Source organism: Rhipicephalus sanguineus, chromosome 7 (assembly GCF_013339695.2).
Source record: "Rhipicephalus sanguineus isolate Rsan-2018 chromosome 7, BIME_Rsan_1.4, whole genome shotgun sequence".
Classification (NCBI taxonomy): Eukaryota; Metazoa; Arthropoda; class Arachnida; order Ixodida; family Ixodidae; genus Rhipicephalus; species Rhipicephalus sanguineus.
Genome location: NC_051182.1, coordinates 158,646,256 through 158,667,224, shown reverse-complemented (window position 1 = coordinate 158,667,224; position 20,969 = coordinate 158,646,256). Strand labels below are relative to the sequence as shown.

The 20,969-nt window shown below is 46.6% G+C and overlaps 1 protein-coding gene across 1 annotated transcript; it reads right to left on the bottom strand.

The window, feature by feature from the left end:
- Positions 1-1,112: 1,112 nt before the first annotated feature.
- On the bottom strand, positions 1,113-13,513 carry LOC119399206 (pro-resilin). The gene is made up of 3 exons (XM_037666020.2): positions 13,110-13,513; positions 4,688-5,207; positions 1,113-1,735 (listed from the first exon to the last, which is right to left on the bottom strand). The coding sequence occupies exons 2-3, from the start codon at positions 5,088-5,090 to the stop codon at positions 1,113-1,115; spliced, it is 1,026 nt and encodes a 341-aa protein (XP_037521948.1). The 5' UTR covers positions 5,091-5,207; positions 13,110-13,513.
- Positions 13,514-20,969: the final 7,456 nt, after the last annotated feature.

Here is a 20,969-nt window from a genome sequence, read left to right as displayed (position 1 = left end):
TTTTACGGGAATGCCTTCGAGGCCAACCGCTGACGCCGGCAACATAGCGATATACTTACGCAACTCCAGGTCGAGCCTTTTTCTTTCATTCAATTTTTATGGTATGACGTGTCACGTGACACATGATCGGTTGTTTCTGCTTTCGTCACGTGGCCCTCCCGCATGAGGCGGGGACGGGAAGTTTAGCTGCCACGCACTTTAGGATACGGAAATTCGCGTTGGCACATAAAAGCAGAGAAATACAATAATACCTTGACTTGGGCGAGTTGGTACATATATACTCGCATAGCGTAGGCAGGGTTCCCCAACAGGGAGGGGTCGAAATGTTAATCCCGGCGACCCCCCCCCCCCTCTTAGGTGACTATAGGGGGCGCCCCCCCTGCCCCCCCCCCCCGCTTTCTGTGCGCATGCCTATGCATACTCGGACAGATGCAGCGCGACGCGCGACTTAGACGAAGACAGGAGACACAGACAGAAGGCTCGTTCACACTTGCGACTAGCACCAGTTACGCGACCAAGTTAGTCCTAAAGCGACTGGTCGTAAATGGCCGCTTTGGTCGCAAAGCGACTCCTTTGGTTCAGTCGCTCGCTGCTCGGTCTTTCAGTCGCACGACTGCAGTCGCAAGCCTCTGAACCAATCTCATGCGCAGGAACAGGGCGTCAGCTCATTTTGCGGGGCAATGGCAGTGCGAGCAGACATGAATTCTGTGTGGCGACGGGTGAACGTCGCACGCAGGTGTGAACATCGGTGGCTTTTGAGTGGCTTTTTGGTCGCCACTTGCAAACGGTCGCGGGACCGGTACATATCGCAAGTGTGAATGAGCCTAGACGCATACGGCGTTCGTATGTATCTATCTGTAGAGGGCTAGTTGCTGGGATAGTTGGTTCACAATGCTAAACTGCAGAGAGCAAACTCAGTACAGGGACGTAGGAGAGCGTGGTAATTGCATAGTCAATTTATTCGAGTCCTGTGCTCTGTGTGTTTTTCTATGTCCTGTACTGAATTCGCGCTCTGCAGTTTAGCAGTATATATCTGAGTCTCCTGTCTTCACATAAGTTGCGCTGCATTTACCCGAGAGAAATACAACAGCAACAACGTGTAGAGATTTTATTTAACGACCACCCTTCCTCAAGAAATCCTCGATCTTTCTCATGGGAATGTCTCCCTTCTGCCGCTTGAGCTGTTCCATCACCTGCTTGGAGGACAACGGCATGTGCAGACTCTTGACGACGAACGGCATGTGCATCTTCCCGACTTTTCCGACGCGGCTACCGCCTCCTCCGTTCGTCGGTTCCAGCGCCTTACGGGGCAGGAGACTGAGAGACGATGGTCTGGCCCTGGCTGCGTAGTCCTTCTGACCGTGGCCCTTCTGACCGTAGTCCTTTTGACCGTAGTCCTCTTGTCCGTAGTCGTCCTCGCTGGAAAACGACATGCTGCTGCTACTGTCAGTAGTACTATATCCGGGGGTGCTCGGTGTGCTGTCGGAAGTACTGTACTCAGGAGTACTTAGCGTCTCGTCAGACTCATCATAATCCCCACCGGGTGGTGTGACCTTGCCCTTATCGCCACCAGGTGGTTTGCCACCAGGTGGTTTCCCAACGGGTGGTTTGCCACCGGGTGGTTTGCCACCGGGTGGTTTGCCACCGGGCGGCTTGCCACCTTGTCCTGGCCTCTTTGTTGGCTTTCCACCGCCTCCTGGCCGCTTGGTCGTGCCTTTGCTCTTCTTGCTGCCACCTAAATGAGATAACTTGCGTGTTAATTTATTCAAGCGTGCAACTCACTGGTGTAGGTCATAGGGGGCCAAGGGGGCCCTGACCATAGGAGTTCGCAAGGGGGGTGGGAGGGGGCGCCCCCTAACCATCTATAGGAGTTGCCAATTGTGCCCCCCCCCCCCCCAATCCTTATTCAGTCAAAAGTTTCGCGTCACTTTCTAATGCTCAGGGTTATGGCTACGCATGTTTTTATACAATAATGGTGATCAAGGACCCCTGATGTTGCATGCAAAGATCGACCTACTTACTTCGCAGCTTTAGCCAGGAAAACCGGCGACCAATGGCAGATCTTTGTGAGAATCACGTAATCGCTGCATTTTCACTTTTGCATCCATTGCGGAGCTCGTTTTTTTTTTTTTTTGGGGGGGGGGGGGGGGAAGGGAACTCGACCATGGGAAAAGGGGGAGGGGTGCGCTGTGGTTAAACTCGGTCCCCCCTAATGGAGAACCTTACGCACGCCTATGGTCCTGACCCTCCTTATGTTCAGGTCGGTGGAAACACCCCTTGCAAATATCCCCCCCCCCCTGCCCCGGCCCCCTTTGAGGATTTATCTTTCAAACGTCGTATTTATATAGCTTGACAGTGAAGTATAGTGAGCTCTGAAATCTGAAACCCTGAAATCTGAAGCCCTTCTAAAGAGCGAAAACGAACTACAAAGGCGAAAATTCGCTTTTCGTTTCAAGAGGCGCTGTATAGCACGAGCTGTCTGAAATGCTACGGGTTGACGTGCCGCAAATGTTTCGCTCCGCTGCGCTTTAATATGCAAAGTAACTAAAGAATCCCCGATCACCTACCGTTATTCATGCAGACGATTTGGCGGAAGCCATTAACCATGATCTATGAATCCGATTGCTCGACTGTGATCGTGTTATTTTAAAAAAAGTAACACTCGTTTTGTGTTTTAAATCAATGCGCTGTTTTAATTGCTAAATGGTTAGAAACAAAATTTATATTCATAAAGATGAAATGGTCGCCATTGCAAGATGTGTACCCTCTTGCGATTTTTGTCGATTTATGCCACTGGTGCAATTACACAATCAGCCTACAAGTTTGTCTACGGTATGTTGGCGTACGCAGGGCTTCAGCAAGTGTGAATAATTGTAAGATAGCAAGCGCTTAACTAATTCGGGATGTTCGTGAAGCTAGTGGTTGAGTCAAATTTCTAATTGCACAAATATCCTTCAGCAACTGTAAAAACATGTTTTGGTCGTTTCGTCAAAATCAAATGCGTTACTTGCGTTGCTGAAAGCAAGGATTCTTGTAATTCCTTGAAGTACATTTTGTCTACTGACAACTATCACTGAGGACGCTCTGAAGGACGTGAAACAGAACATCGCGTCAACGAAGTATGTAATAATATCTTTGCGTGCCAACACCACGATATGATTATGAGGCACGTCATAGTGGAGGGCTCCGGAAATTTTGACCGTCCGGTGTTCTTTAACGTCCACCGAGATCGCACAGTACACGGGCCTTTAGCATTTCGCCTCCTTCGAAATGCGACCGCCACGGCTGGAATCGAACCCGCGACCTTCGGGTCAGCAGGCGAGCGCCGTAAAGGCCTGACCGCACGTACTCATTGCAGCGCGTCAGCGCGTGGCGTGTAAACTCGGCGTCTCACCCTCTCCCTATTGAGGGAGAGGACGCGCGGCTACACGAAGCTGTGATCCCTCTCTCTTCCTAGAGACAGGGCGCGGCGCCTAGTCTACACGCCACGCGCTGACTCGCTGCCACGCGTACGTGTGGTCACACCACCGCGGCATGACGCGTCAACGAAGTATGTAAGACCTAAAACGTACTTTGTAAAATCTAGAACTTCATTACATAAACAATACTGCTTCTTCGGCGGAAAAATAAGGCTTCTCATCTGACCACTCATACGTACCACTGCCTAAACGGCGAGAGCGGTCACTCTCGCATGAGACATGCGAGGCCTTACGCCTTAGTAAATAAATAAAAAGTCGACAACTGGGCTAGTTGATATGGTTCTATTATGGTTAAAGCAGCGCAAACAACACGGACACAGAAAGATGCACCACAGGCACTTACTCGCAACTGAAAAAATTATTAGAAAAAACATAAAAAGAAGGTAAATTCAAATGAACTGCGCAGTCGGCGCTGCGTAGATAACTTGCCAACTTGCAAACAAAAATGAAATGGTTGACTAAGCAAACTCATTTTGCATTATTAAAAATAGGTAGAACATAAGAATGACAACACATGCTCAAAAATGCCTTCAAAATTCCAGTTAAAAATTCATTAAGAATGCTGGTGAAATCTGCGTCAGTTGTTATTCAGTGACTTTATCGCGAAGCGAGATCAGTTTCTTGGAGGCGGGGTACACATATTTTTTGGTTACTGGGATTTTGAAGGCATTTTGTGAAGATATGTTGTCATTCTTATGCGCCATCTTTTTATACTGTTGCAAGATGTTAAGTTTGTTTATTCGACTATTTTGTTGTTGTTTTTTGCGTTTTTGCAAGTTGACAAGTTTTCTACGTGGCTTCGACTGCGCAATTCATTAGAGTTCACCTTCTGTTTATGTTTTTTTTTAATAAACCTTTCAGTTGCGAGTAAGTGCGTGTTGTGTATCTTTCTTGATCTATACACAACTAATGAAACCGACAATTCCACGTAATACGAAGGTTGCGGGTTTCGATCCCACCGACGGAAAGGGGGATTTTTTCCCGCTTTTATTTCGTTCCATTTAAGTGAGAATCATTGCAATACAGTTAAGAAACCACAAAAAATGTTCCCTCTGCTTTCCTTGGCTTAATTTTCTGTCGGTTTCATTAGTTGTCTATAACAGAAAAACTAGCCCCTCGGACAATTCCCCTACTTTCGTACTTTCTTGGTCTATGTTGTCTGCGCTGCTTTAACCATAATGAAGTAAATTGAAGTTTTTCCTACAGACCGGGAGTCTTCGTGGTCTTCTTGCCGCCGCCTTGACCACCAGGGGGTCTTCCAGTTTCTCTTGAGCCGCCATCATGGTTGTCGTCGTAAAATATGTCGTCATAATCATCATCGTAATCGTGCTCTTGGTCCTTTTTCTTCTTGTCAGGCTCGTTTCCACCCCCACCACCACTTCCGCCACCGCTTCCGCCGGCAATTCCGCCACCTTTCTCGCACAGAGCCTTCGCATCGTCCAGATGAAACGTACAAAGACAGCCTTCCCCCTCGCAACTCCACCGCCAGGCATTGAGTGACATGCACTGATTTTCGCAACTCTTCAAGTCGCACTCAATCTGGCACGCCACCCGGTTTAGCAGCAGCGTTGAAGACGCAATGGTCAGCGCCAGAAAGATTACAGAGTTCATGGCTGTCGATTCTTGTCACTGTTACAAAAGCCGCCGCCCCAACTCGTTTGATTCTTGTGGTGCCCTAGAAACTTGTCGACTCAGGCCTTGTCACGGGTTGGGCGTCTCCGCATGGCTCTGCGCATGAAAAGGGCAGCGGTAACGTGGAATATGCACTAATTTTTTGGACAGACAGACAGACAGACAGACAGACAGACAGACAGACAGACAGACAGACAGACAGATAGATAGATAGATAGATAGATAGATAGATAGATAGATAGATAGATAGATAGATAGATAGATAGATAGATAGATAGATAGATAGATAGATAGATAGATAGATAGATAGATAGATAGATAGATAGATAGATAGATAGATTAGAGGTGTGCACGGGCTCCGGGTAGCCCGAAAGCCCGAGCCCGACCCGGCCCGCGGGCCGGGCTCGGGCGGGCCGACGTACTTTCACCTCGGGCCCGGGCCGGGCTCGGGCTACTTGGAGTTTTATCGGGCCGGGCTCGGGCCCGGCGCAAAGCCCGACTCAAGCCCGAAATATAGAGAATGAGCGGGAATTGTTTTCCAGCACGCACACAGCGCCTTTTCCGCGACCGCCCTTTACCGCTTTTCCTTTCCATTCCCTACTTTAAACAAAAAGAGAGCAGGTAAAGCACTGCCTCTGTTGCACTCCGACAAACAGGGAAGTAACACCACCTGAGCTAATGACGGCGCCACGCGACTGTTCGCGTTAGATTTACGGCCAAATCCCATGAGTGAAAATGCACGCGACAGCGACGAACGACCCGACGTAGATCGCCTTCGTGCAAGCTGACGCTTGCATGGACATACCCCGTACACGTGACGGCTTTGGCGAGCGAACTCCATTGTTGCTGGCATGAGGCCGTCTCCTTGTATTTTGTAATCTGTGTAATAGAGACTGTTCGTCGTGTGTCGTTTGATCATATTTGATATGCTCAATAAAATGCCAAATTACCGGAAAACAATGTTTTGTTTTCGCAGCGAACCTTCAAAAAGCCGGGCCGGGCCGGGCCGGGCCCGGGATTGTGTTTTCTTACGTCGGGCCGGGCCGGGCGGGCTCGCAGCCCTTTGCCGTCGGGCTCGGGCGGGCCTTCGACAAAGTCAGCGGGCCCGGGCCGGGCTCGGGCTCGGAAATACGGCCCGTGCACAGCTCTAAGATAGATAGATAGATGCAGAAGGCAGGGTGGTTATAACCTAAAGATGAATATTCGAATTTGATATTCTGCACTGCGGGATGTGTAAGGGAAGGCAGACAGGAAATAGGCGATAGACACATATAGTGGTGTATAGTGATCCAGAACGACTCGAATCCACGGCTTACCGTACCTTTCGGGGCTTCTTTGAGCACTCTGCCATCTGAGCATGCATAGTATCGAACCCCCTACCTCTAAAGTGCACATAACCCGAACCCGTTGACTCTTCCAAGCGTGTAAAATATCGGACAATCCAGCTTGCCCCAATTTTCCATGCGTACGTGTAGGGTATCGAACCTGTGGCCTCCGAAATGTACTGGGACTCGCACCCCGAGCCTTTCAAGCGTGTACGGTATCAAAAACGACGGAGATGAGCAGGCAGCACACAACGCTTACGCACGCAAGTCCACCATAGTTACTGCAGAAAAATATTTGGGCAGTTTATTCGTCCTATTCCCCCAACGCTGAACGACAAGTGTGGCTCGTCTAATTTTATCTGTAATTTATATTTCTCTTGCATTGACGAAGTATTTTGTAAAATTAAACTCATGAGCGAAATTTACAAGCGCGAAGCGAGTATTGTTCATGACAAGTTTCCTTGTAAAATCACTGTGGGTTTTAAAAAACTTCAGGAGAACACGACTTCTGTGTCAACTGTATATAGACAAGTTTTTCTATAAAATTGACGTAGTAAGTTGGGAGAAATCAATACCTTATTTAGGATGTTACTTATTACCAGCACTTCTTTGTCTTTCGCAAGCTGGCTTTGTCTTTTGAGGTGGTATACAGCTCGAAGATTTTTTTTTTGCTACCAGACCAGCTGTAGTATGCTCTCCTTTATGTGGGATCCCCTCTTGAAGAGAAGCTTTAGCGATTTCACTCTTACTTGCACAAACGAGCGCAAAATTGCCCACTGTGCATTGAAAAAAAGAAAAAAGCGCACTCATCCGTATGCATACAAGTACGATGATTTCGTTGGCACTTTATGGATCGCGTAAATCACTCACTCATGGAGTAACGGCTGCTGTACCTGTCGAAAAGGAAATTTAGGCTGGCCTTTGAAAGGAGTCGTTCACTCTACCTTGAATGATTTACATATGCCCGGCCTGCCCAGCTCGCTGGGGTCTACACAGCAGGTGTAAGAAGAAAATCACTCGCGCTTTATTCTTTAAAGGGACACTAAGGAGAAAAAAACGATTCTTCTCGTATTAGTAAATTACTTTTTCACAATACCAAAAAAAAACACCACGTTTTCTGCGATAAGATGCTTGGTAAGCGAGAAAACGCGCAAGAAGGAAATGCGGGCAGCGACACCACATTGATGTTCTCGCACCAATCGCTGCGATGTCATAGATTTTGACAGCGTCTACTAGGGCCTACGTAGTTCATAATCGGTGAACATGAAGTACATTGTCCTCTGAGGGTGCCAGAGACTTAGCATAGCAAGTTTCAGAAAATTTCGTTGAGCCAGTGTGGCCGAAATACGAATGAAACATATTGAAATCCGTGACGTCACGTGGGGAGATTTCGTCGCGAAATTTAAAAATGAAACTTTGACTTTGATTCTCTCTTCTCTTAATGAGCCTATGATGGTGACATTAACGACACCGCACAAGGCACCTAAAGCTTTGTCTAGGCAGTCTGAGAGGCAAAATGAACTCAGTGCTAAAAATGTTAACACTTCACGCTGTCTTTCTTTGTTATTATAAATGTATTTAAAAGAATGGGTTGATGCCAAGGCGTGGCTCCGTCTATTTCTGCTGCTTGCGTAAGAGTTTACAGAAGTTGTCAATAACCACAACAATGTAAAAAAATTACACATAAGTGGAAATATACATTGCTATTTCCGGTACTACAGTATAAACGACCGCGCCACAATAGTGTTTACACATAATAAATGTGCCCAGAAACGGCGCTTAAAAGCGTTCAATCTAAAAAGACGTAATGTGTGTGGCTTGTGCAAGAATTCGTTTGACATCGGCAATTTTACTACGATTACATTGCTTGGATGCTCTGTGAACCTTGGTTGCTAAAGTAGGTTACAAGTAACAACCTAAAAAGAGAACTTCAGCTCCACCCTCAGCCATCGCTGCAACCCACAGAGAGGATTTGCATAACAGCTTCATTGGCTCCATCCAATAACGCTTACTAATTTCAGCGACGTCAAACCCTTCTCGAGTGATTCAGATCGTTGATTTGTTCATACAAACACACGTTTGTGTCGCTAGTTTTAGGTGGGAAATTTGAATGCCCTAGCAAATTTCATCAGGAATTCAGACATCGTTCTCAGCAAACATAATGTTTTAGGTAGTAACGACAAACCTTTATTTCTTAAAGGGGTCATGGACCACTTTTCCTAGTAATGATCTATTGACCTCAGTATCGGAGTTTACTGCCTTCCGAATCGACTGCGGCAAAAAATTCTCGAATCCGTCAAGAATGAGCGGAGTTACGGGGGTTTGGCGCACGCTCCCAGCGCTTTCTCTCTTTTCTCGTGCCGACGAGCGCACTGGAAGCTAGACAGGGAGGGATGGCACGGGGGAACGAAGTCACGTCAGCGCGCGTCATGAAACGCGATCGCTCTCCCGCTGTGATTCGCTTGCGCGATTGCGGCTACCGTTTACTGAGGAGTGCGGCGCCGGCAAGTGGCGGCACCCCGCGGCAAGAAGCGCATCTGATCCGAACGCCGCTCTCAATTTACGTCGCCTGTCGGCCAATAAGCATGCTATGTCTCTTGCGACGTAAACAGGCAGATCCGCGACGTAAACGGGCAGACGCCCCGCCCACCGACGAGAGTGAGAACCGGCCTCTGTTTGAAAAGAGGGCGCTTGAGGAAACGGCAACTTCGCGCTCCGCTTGTGGCCTTTACGCGGCGCGCACGACTGTAACATTTGGCAGAGCAGTTCATAGCCGTGTCAGCTTTCCGCAGGATGTGTTTTTTCAACAAGCCCAAGGGGTGCTTCATGACCCCTTTAATATGCGTAATGTTTACATTAGCCGAGAAAAAAGTACTTACGGTTTGCTGAAGACTTTGACTATTTTAGAAAAACACCTATTTTCATCACTTACTTTCGGTAGAACACTCCCCTGACTGAATGACTGAATAACTTTATTTGGTCCTGAGGAGGCGATGGCCCCCTAGGGAGCCTCGTCTGCGGGACGCGCCCACGACCTCCATCGATACTTCGGGGGGGGGGGGGGGGGGGGGGGGTCCCCTAGGGCACTCCTTCTGGCTACGGGCCTGCTACCCATATAGTCCTCTCGTCAATCAACACAACCTGAGGAGTTCACGTTTGCTACAGTAATGACCGCAGGTTCACCTTTCTAACGGTGTTATGTCGTCATGCTGCTGTTGACGAAAAACGTCCTATCTTGGTTCATACTTTGTGCCCATTTTAAAAAGACGCTACCCTCTTTAAAAAAAGTGGTGGTACTTCTAACTTTGAAGCAGTCAGCGCCTGTCACGACGTTTACTACTCATGCAGCAAGTGAAGGTAGTAACTGCCAAGTTAGTAACTTTACTACCACGACACTACTCATAGAGGAAAGTAGTAATACAAAGTTAGTAACTTAAATGCCCTGAGAAGCTCTAATAAAAAAGCGACACCGTATGGTATTGTCTCTTCATGTGATTACCTTGGTAAATACACAGGGGTATGAACGAACCATTAACGACAACACACACACACACATATAGGCACCCACAGAATGCCAAGGCTTCTAGGCGGCACACACTCTAACAGCAGCCCGAATAAGGACATATACAGCCCTAATTTGGGGTAGCACACGTTGTATAGGTGAGATAACTATGAACTGAGACTTACACTTGATGTTTTCGACCCGGACTTCTATACCTCACTATTTGCATAGACGTGTGCCATGGCGTAGCACAAATCTGTTTTTCCAACATGATTAAGAAAATTATAGTTTGGCGTTATAGTTTTACGTTATTCATAGCCCTTTCACAATTACAGCTCAACATACCGCAACCGATATGAGTAGTAACGTTCACTAACTCGTCACGTACACAACTAGTAACCTCTACTAGCCCTGACACGCTAAGTAGTAACGGCAATATTTACTACCTCTAAAGTAGAAAACGTTAGCGGAAAGTAGTAAACGTGTCAAGGGGGTAGCAAACACGTTGCAGTTACTACCTTTTTTACCACTTTTTTTTAAACAATGTACGCTTAAGCTCACGTGAAAACAACATCATTCAGCTCACATGTAGGCGGCGTTGGAGCGACTCCCCAGACTGTTAACTTCACAACAGACAATAAACGAAGTTACCTCAGCAAGCGCAGTCGGCGTAAAAAGTTTAGAGACAACTAGGTCTGAAAAAAAAAAGAATAAAACATCGAATACCCAATAATTTGAGACTGTGTTCAGTCGAACTGCGCACTACATGTTAGCGAGTTTTGGAATCGGCCGGAAAACTAAATTCATGGCTGCCTTCCGAAGTAGCGGGAATGTTCAGCTTTCTTCATGCGTCTCATGGTGCCTAAACTTCTTGTGTAGACTGTACGCGTTATTAACGTAGACGACAAACCGGGACACGTGTGCACTAACCAGAACATCGTGAAGATTTAACTAGATCAAGCTCAAGAGCGTGCTAACTGACGTAGCTGCTCAGTAAGTCAAACGAGATGAGTAATGGATCACACGGAGGTCGGAGCGAAATAATTCAATGAAGAAAAACTAAATAGGTTGGATAGACAGCCACTATCACAAGCAAAAGTTTTGGGCACATGGTCAACAGAAATTCTTGACAGACGCTGCAAGGGGTCTGCGCTCGTTCGCTGACACCATGACGCAAACTTGGTTGAGTGACTCCAATGTCTGGAACCGTCGCCTGCATGAACTAGACCCATCGAGGAAGCTCCAAGTTCCATCGCACCTCCCCCGCCGTGATGCAACTTTACTGTGCCGCTTGTGGTTAGGAGTAGCTTTCACGAAGGCGTACTCTTTTCACATAGGAATGGCAGACACCTCAAAATGTGACTCGTGCAATAGCAACGAAACGATAGAACATCTACTGTGTTTCTGTGGACGTTTTGTGAACGAACGAAACGTTCTGCGCGATGTGCTGAATAAGTTAGACGACAGACCGTTTTCCGAAGAGAAGATCCTCGGATCGTGCCCCTTTGCATCGCAGGCCAGCAAAGCGACGCGAGCATTACTGCTGTTTTTAAAATCGACCGGCTTAAACGACCGCTTGTAGGCATTCAATGGACAGGTGCATATGTACCCTGACAGTGCCTTCTTCCCTCTTCTTTCTTTCTTTTAATCCCTTCATCCCTTCCCCCCAGCGTAGGGTAGCAAACCGGACGCGCGTCTGGTTAACCTCCCTGCCTTTCCTTCATTTCCTTCCTCCTCCTTGAAAACATCGCTTCCCGCACACCAGTACAGATTTTAGAAGAATCAGGAATATCAGAAGGATACTGACTCACATAAACAATTATTGCTACCATTGTTAATTATCGCCAGGTACTTCTGGGCGCATGTTTCTCGTCGTCTCTCTTGTTTCATGACAGCTGCGTTTAAAGTGCGGACGACTGCCGAGTGAGTGTTGAGCGATCACCTTCTGTAAAGAACGGTAAGATGACCTCTTCTGTAGAGCTAGAACGTTTCTTGTGTGTGAACGTTTTTGTTGATGCGTTAACATTGTTTTTGTGAGTGGACATTGTCGTGCGTAAATTTTGCATTACTTTATTGTTATTGATAACTTCATGACGCAAATTATTACGTAATGGAAGAGGAGTAGCCGGAGCCATGCCTAGGCACCAACCTCTCCTTAAACACACTTAATAAAAAAAAAGCCATAGCACTGAAAACACAGGGACCAAGGAAGGAGACGGGACATTTGTTTGATGTCCGCGCACGTCCTGTACTTGGTTCCGGTGTTTTCAGCGCTATGGCTCCATTGAATGCATGCACGGAACCAACTAGCCCAGAAGTCTGTACTCTCGGAAAGAAATAGCTCTACGCAATAAATATGTAGCTGCAGCGTACCGCTCCCAGAAAAGCAGCCACGCATTTTCTAATCAGAAATACACGAGTACCGAAAGAGGAAAGCTTCCATGTGGACCGAAATATTTAGTTGTCAACACCTGTTATTGATCTTCAGGGGTCTCAAACTCATAATCTTAAATACTGGATAGCGCGGTTTAGACACAGGGCAGAGACAGAACATTGATGCACAGGAATTTATCTGTCCTGTGTCAAATCCGCGCTATCCAGTGTTTAACATTATGAACCAGCTAGCCCAGCAACGAATTTTGTTTACGAATTTTGTCTCAATATCACCCACCTAGCGGGCCGCAGTCACGAAATTTAGTCCCACAAGGGCCGGCACAGTAAAAAAAAAAAGAAAATAAGTAAAGCAGGGTGAAAGTTCTTGTATAAGATTCCAGCTAACGTTGCCATTTGAAAGAAGGCCTTTACTCTATCTCGTATATGGGTCATTTATGAAGGGGATTTCGCGTCAGGATTTGCGGAACAGCAATACTGATCTCCAAACTGACTGGACGCCGATTCTGAAATACCGAGTTTTTGTTCCACGGCTATGTTTCAACACATGCATGGTGACCGTATGGAGCGCCTTACGAAAACAAATACTTGAGACCGGTCAATGTAGCTATGTAGCTTCTATGTAGCTCATGAACATACTTAAGAAATTGGATATATGGGACGAAGACAGTCATGTGCGGGCCGGGCCGCTATCGAAAGATCCGCGGGCCGCGTGTTTGTGACCGCTGATCTACATCTATGAAAACCAAGTAAGCTTGGCTGAACAATGCAAGAGCTTACGGGTTGATGCGATTCCGACAAGAAGCGTAGACAACCGTATTCGACGGTGTTGATGTCCCGGCTTGTCTTGTCTTGAGTCTCCTCCTGGATCGGCACTTTAGTTACCTTCCCGTCTTCACATGAAGCCACGATGTTGCATGAGCGAAGCCGCGGCTCGAAATCCCGATGGGCTCACAATGGCATTCGCCTCCCCAGAGTCAGGTCCTCGGCAGTGCGGGTTGCGCTCAGGAATGTGCTCCTCACAAACCACACTTGTCCATAACCACTCCCTCCCGACAAACGCCTCACGTTCGGTAAGTTCCACAAGCCGTCGACGTTACACGACAAGAAAAACGAGAATTACACAAACAAAACAAACAAACACGACAACAATGGCACTCGAGTCCAAACCTCTCTTCTTGCTCGCTCTTCTATGCCGCGCTGCCACAGTGGTTGCGCGAGCGTGCATTGGCGTGAAGTAAAGACCCGCGAACAAGGTCTCATTCGTTCCTATTTCGGGCCGCGCACGACGCCTTTGTGAGCGGCTGCCAGCGCGAAGCAGAAGGTGACTGCTTCCGCCGCCGTCGCAGGTGTATTTCACTCATTACAACGTGTCTTCGACGCGACGCCATGTTGCCTCCTGTCGGCTTTCTCTCTTTTCCTCTTTAAAAGGCAGACGCCGTCACTCTGGGTCGCTTAAATCAACTCCTCTCTTTTCCTTTCTCAGTGAGGTAGCAGAGGAGACGGGACAGTTCCCGGAATATGTCCCATTTAAACGAGCCTGGCTTTAAAAAAAAGTAACTGTGGTCCCTTAAGTAAAGCTAATAGACTTAAGGCGAAATCTATTAGGCGTTTATGAAAGTATAGCTGTGACCGCTCGATACATCATATTGTATCGAGCGGTCATGGTCATGGTCACGGACATGGTTATTAATATGTCATTCTACATTTACGGTCACCATACGCGTTCGAGTTTTGAGGCGAAAGCCTTGCATGTCTCATCAAACGCGAAAATTGACCGGCGTCCCGCGTCGGCGTCTCCGTCGGCGTCCCCCCGCTTGATGACGTCACCATATGACGTAAACATGTCGTCGCTTCCCACAGCACTGCCGCCACTACCTGCCCGACTTTATTCCTGCTAAGTGTAACACATCACCTGTCGCGCAATTAACATATGTGGTTATTTGTACAATTTAGATATATATCCACTCCTTATGTAACACCCCCAAGAGGGGTCTTTAAGGAAATAAAATGAAACGAAAATGAAATGAAAGTCACATGGTGACGTCACCACATGACATCATTGCTTGGTCAAAGGTGGGCCGTTCCCGGAGGCAGCGCAAAACAAGCTGAGGTGCAGAAAGCTTACAATGCCTCCGATCCTGGAGGCACTGAAAAATTACGTTAGTTGCAGAAAACCTTCGAAGTCAGTGCATCGACTTGAAAGAAAAAGAAGAAGATGTAATTCGTTTCGAGTCGACTCCGGCCGATACACGAATGACCCTATAAGTTTTTCTTTTGTTCAGGCACTGTTGATCGCTCCATTCCGAAAGCACAGCGCAGATAATCCAACTAAAAAAACTGTTACAGTGATGAATACTTTCGTTATAAACTATGGTAAGTTGTGCAAACACGGACACAAGATAAGAGAACAAGACAACACCAACATCGTTTTTGTTCTGTTGTTCTATTCTCTTGTGTCCGTGTTTACACGCCTTACCCCTTCATTGACGATGGATTCTTACCAACACAATCATCCGCAGGGTCCTCCTTTTGGAGGGGAGGGAGTGGGTGGAATTTCACCGCAGAGCCCCTCCCCCCGCCCCCCTTTACGGATTTAAATGTGGGAAGTAAACCGTATTTCGGATGCAACATCAGGATCCTCGACCGCATTATAGTCAGGAACCTACATAGCCATATCCTCGCACATTAAACAATGACGGAACACGCCCGACTGAGTAAAGATATGGGGCTAACTTGGCGCCCTCCTTACCTGATTATGGGGAGGGGGGCTCCCCCTTCCCTTGTGCGCACGCCTATGCTTAACAACTAGATCATCTTTCTGTCGTTTAAACTACTTTCGTTTCCTCTAAGAGGTGAAGATTGCACCTTCCGTCTCCCGAGTCGAGTCTCCTGAGAACACGCGAGCCAAACACTATAGCGCAGCACGCGGCCTGGAATTTACAAATATTTCTCAAAGTCAGCTAGAAATCGTTCCCACTTCCCTCGACAAACGATGCTATAAACCCAAAGTCCACGGCCATTGGCTGATTTGAGCATCGTGAGCTGCATAGTTACCGTGGCCGCCGCGGGATGCCGCCACGGGCCCGTTCGAGCACTCGCGATCACTGAAAGTAAGCCGCGTGTTGAAAAAAAAAAGTGCTAACGCTCATGACGCGCGCTGACGAACGGACTCATATCCTTGCCCCCTTGTCATTCCCTCCCCCCCCCCCCCCCCTGAGGAGCTTTCTGCGCGCTCGCTGGTGAGAAAGGAGAGAGAATGCGCTTGAAGCATGCGGCAAATCTCTGTAACTCCGCTTGTGCTTGACGGATTCTAAAAATTTTGCAGCAGTGGATTCGTGAGTAAATTAGCCCTTTTAATGATGCCATTCGACGATTACTTGGAAAAGTGTCGCAGGGCCCCTTCAACGCTGACCTACGGCTCATCTTCAACCTCGAGGACGGCAGAGCTACATTCTTTTCTTTTGTATTTTAGTCGCTTTTTTTTATAGGAAGCTGTCTTAATCTACTCTGTGGTCTGTGCCGTCGTCGTCGTGGTCGTAGTAGCAGCAGCAGCAGCAGCAGCAGCAGCAGTAGTAGTAGTAGTAGTAGTAGTAGTAGTAGTAGTAGTAGTAGTAGTAGGGCGTCATGCATGTCACGTCACCAGAGGAGGGAGTGAATAAAGGAATAAACTAAACAGAATGATGATGAGGACGATGATGATGCCAAATGATGATTGTAATGATGCTCAAGATCACGATTATGCTCGATCACGCATACACTCGCGCGCTTAGAGCTTCACTGTCCGACGGCTTTTCACGGCGTTGAACTGGCTGATTTTCTACAAAATATGTCTCGACCACGGCAGCAATTTGCATGTGGCAGCCCTCCCGCGGGCGTCTCAGCGAGTGCGTAAATTATCCCGAACATAAGACATAGCTGACGCCATTCTGTCGCATTTGCATCCACATAAAAACGGGCCCATTCCTCGTGGCGCGCACTCACCTCGCATACGACTTCGCACTCAAGAAAAGAAGGCAAAAAAATATGTTACATTTTTATTGTTGTTTCACAAACACCTGTCAAGCGGGCGGAAAGGAACCGACAAAAAAGGACGCCTTGATGGCTTCTTTTTTTGTGTATATTACTTTTACTTTTTCAAGCGAACCTCGTATTGCCTCACAAATATTATTCTTTTTTTTGTGTAGCTGTGACCGCCAAAAAAACCAGCGTCCGCGAGCGTACAGAAACGCGGGTGTATGCAAATAAGGCCTTCGAAGGTGTGCCGGTCATACGCGCATTTGCATGCGCCGTCCTCCAATAACTGATGGTCTCTCGATCGTGGCCTTGTAGCCGATCAGCCGTCACTGATACGAAAATCTGGTATTTTATCGAGGTTGTTGAGGTGACTTGTCATTTCACGTTGCCACATTTCATTATTTCCTGGATGTGATCGCATGACCGTCGTTATTGCCTGTGGCAACTGAAGTGTTGCACTGCTAAGCACGTGGATGACGGTCCAGTTTCCGGCATGGAGGAAGGAAAAAGTTAGGCGGGAGCATTGCGCAAGGCGAAAGAAAGAAAGAAAGAAAGAAAGAAAGAAAGAAAGAAAGAAAGAAAGAAAGAAAGAAAGAAAGAAAGAAAGAAAGAAAGAAAGAAAGAAAGAAAGTCGTTGGTGAGGCACACACGCCCAGATTCTCTTGCCCCCGCTTTCCCGACAGGGCGAGGGCTCCTAATTTTTGTAAGCCTTCGTAACCCAATAAAGGGGTGGTGCCATCAAATTTCGAGGCTATAACAAGCCTGCTGTGGGTTTCCTCTGCATGCAAGGACACTCCACACGAAGTGTCGGACACAGCAAACGTTTAGAATATATTTTTATTCACTTCCAAAGTGTACCGAAATGCCCATTCTTTCGATCGAGACCCATCGCTAGCGCGCCAACTCTGACATAGCTCTGCAGGATGGGCAACGAAAGTTGTAGTGACGTCACACCAGATCTGCAGTAATGACGTGAGTGACCTCCGGACCTCCGCCACCTCCGCAACGTACGTACCGGCTGTAGTGAACTAGAATATATTCTAGTTCCGGCAAAGCATCGGTTGCTGCATCACTCGCCGAGTTTTGATCGCTTCCTCGCTAAGTGCGTCAGAGCCTTGCGTGGTAACGTGACCAAGCCCCCTACACCTCTACGTCATTGCCCAACCTCGGCGCCCAGAAACCGAAACCGAAAGTTGTCCACATCAAAAGGCGATAATAAATTATTTAGCGAGAATACATGAATCTTGGTGCGTGCATCATGCTTCCTGGAGCTATAGGAAACGCTTACAGCGCCAAGCCACAAATTTCGTGGCACCACTTCTTTAACCCAGGGGGCTGATTTATGAAAGAAGGGCGGGATTTTTCAACCATTGTTGCTGGCAATATCGAGTTCATTTTATCTTATGCGGCAATTTGCACTTGACATGCATGTGTTTAGCATTAGGGTGTCTCCCTGACAGTTTGATAAATATGGGACCTCCGGATATGATAATCATCCGTAATCATGTTATCGCGCATGATAAAAGGTTAATAAACTCGAACTTGTCCAACCTGCAGCTGTGTTTGCGACAATTATTTTAAACTAATCCCAATCCTTTCTTATCACCCGCCGCGGTGGTCTAGTGGTCTGTTCGACTACTGACCCGAAGGTCGCGGGATCGAATCCCGACCGTGGCGGCCGCATTTCGAGGGAAGCGAAATGCCAGTGACCCGTGTTCTTATATTTAAGTGCACGTTAAAGAGCCCCAGGCGGTCATAATTTCCGGAGCCCTCCACTACGGCGTCCCTCATAATCGTGGTTTTGGCAAGTAAAACTAAGGCAATTATCATTACTATCTTGTCGCAAGCGGAATAAAATATTTATTATAATACTGGTAAAAAGGCCGTATTTCTTAATTCATGTAATTCGTGTCCAACTGTACAATATTATTTCGCAACGAAGTGAAATAAAATGTTTCAAAAAATCTAGAGCACGCCAAGTTTTCGCGTTCGGCAAACTGCGCGGGTGACTTCGAGTCTCGCCGAAAGAAATACTGCTTTGTACTCAATGCTTCAAGTGCAGTTCCCGGGAAATTGCGATGATTTCTTTTCCACAACACTTTAGAGTGATTCCAAGAAAAGCTCACTTTCGTAAATATTCGCGCCTTTCACGAGCACTTGAATAACAAATCTGTGCTATTCTTAACGCATATTTGTTTAGGTGCGGGCGTTTTGTTACTCAGCGCCGCTTCCAAAATGTAAGGAACGAGCCGCAAGCCTTTGTGTGTGGCACTCTTTTGTGTTCTTGAATTTCTCTCTCGTGATCTCGAGGACCAATGAGCGTAGGCATTTCGTGCCACGCAGGGTGAGGCTAAGTGCCGAGAAATTGCCAATATCAAAAGCACAAAGAAACCCTCCGGTAGGTCTTCACGTTTATTTTTTTCTTCAGGAAGTGTGCTAGTATGTTCCTGTAGTAAAAAAACAAACAAACAAAAAAGCGATGAAGATGCGAATTTTTAAATATTGTCGCGCGCTGGAAATTCTAGCTAGGCTAGGTAACGCTAGAATTAATGAGTTTAGGACAAGATAAAACTTAGTTGTTTTATCTAAAAAAACTAAAAGAACTAAGAGAAACTAAAACAGGAACTAAACCAAAGTACCGAAGGTGAGAAGAATCTGAAATAGATAGATAGATAGATAGATAGATAGATAGATAGATAGATAGATAGATAGATAGATAGATAGATAGATAGATAGATAGATAGATAGATAGATAGATAGATAGATAGATAGATAGATAGATAGATAGATAGATAGATAGATAGATAGATAGATAGATAGATAGATAGATAGATAGATAGATAGATAGATAGATAGATAGATAGATAGATAGATAGATAGATAGATAGATAGATAGATAGATAGATAGATAGATAGCCGCGAGGTGAAGTTCATACGACCCACGTTTCCTTTGCGACCTGAAAGAGCATTCAACCTTACACTCTAAGAAAAAAAGAAAGAGTCATTTTACTCTTTTTTGCTACATAAGTGCCTCTCACATGTATAACTCTCTTTAAAGAGACACTTGACCCTCTTTACGAGAGTCGTGGGATGGACGACTCTTCAAAAGAGAGTTAGCGTGTCTCTTCAGAGAGTTATGCCTGTGAGAGTCACATATGTAGCAAAAAAGAGTCGAATGAGTCTTTCTTTTCTTAACCCTTTCGGCCCTGGCGTCGTCAATTGACGACACCACGCAAAATTTCCCCTAGCACCTCGGAAATGAAACCAAAAATGCTAATTGTTGGTGGAGTACGATCCCCACTGCGACCGATACCACCATTGTGACATTTTTGTGGAGTTGGGAGCCGCAAAGAAGAAGAAGCTTGACCGAAGTCATGGGTGACGCCGACGCGGGCGAGCTGAGGCGGGTAAGCGCCGTTTTTGGGACGAAGTCCTGAAGTTGTTTAAGGGACTTCCACACTTCCAAATATCATATTTATTTCAGACAACCAGTATGCATAGTTGCCTAGGGGATCGGCGTAAAGGCGAAGAAAGCCTGACAAAGCGCCGATCACCAGCGTACACACATGAATAACCAGTCATACATCACATAACAAAATGCGAACATAAAGTGCCATCAAAACATCGCGTTTTTTCCAGAAGTCAAGCAGTTAGACGCAAAATATGTACATAATTATGAATAACACACGTAATTCACAATTCACGTTGGTTCACACGACGTTGGTTCAGATTTTGTGTACTCTAGTGAGCAGCAAGAATGAAAAATTACAGCATATCCACGGGTGAATGATGAAGAGCTTGGGCGAAGCTCCTGAAGCAATCATGGTTACACCGTGAAATGTTCAGTGGTTTTGCCCAGCAGTAATCAAAGCGATACGCCGCTTTGATTACTGCACGCCATCTAGCGTGCAGGGTGCCGCTGCTTTTCTTTCTGTTTTTTCTTCTTTTTTCTCTTCTTTTGTTCTTCCTTTTTCTTTCTTTTTTTGCACACATATTGCACACATCTCTATGGGACAGCGCCATCTATTGAATGATACGGGAGACGCGACGGCGGGGAGCTTCGCCCCTAAAAAAAGCTATTTCTTTCATTTCATGACCACTGAGCCCTGATGGCTTAATTTGAGGTCATGTCTGTAAATCCATAAATACTTACACCATAGTAATAAACAGCGCGAAAAAAAAACAAACTAAAGACCAAAGGGAAGAACAACACGGGACGAGCGCTTCCTTTTTTTTTTTTTTGCTGTTCTTCCCTTTTGTGTCTAGTTTTTCTCGCGCTGTTTATTACTACGAATACATACCAACTAGCCCAGCTTACAACTCTCTTGAACTTACACCACTGGCTAAATTTTTGGTTTGTGATCTTCTGAGGTCCTAACTATTAGGAAAATACGTACTAAAAAGTATCCGACAAAAATAAAAATTTCAGAGCTGAAAGGGTTAAAGTGTAGTATGCGCAACTCATTCGTCTTGTTTTATCTATATCTCTTGCGTACTAATCTGTGTTTCCAGCAGACCAACGTCGATCCATACAAAAGTACGGAACGTCAACAGTCTTGCTGTAGCATGCGAGTCTCGGTACGCCAGCGATCCTTCTCGGCTGCCTGCGCTCCGCTCACGATG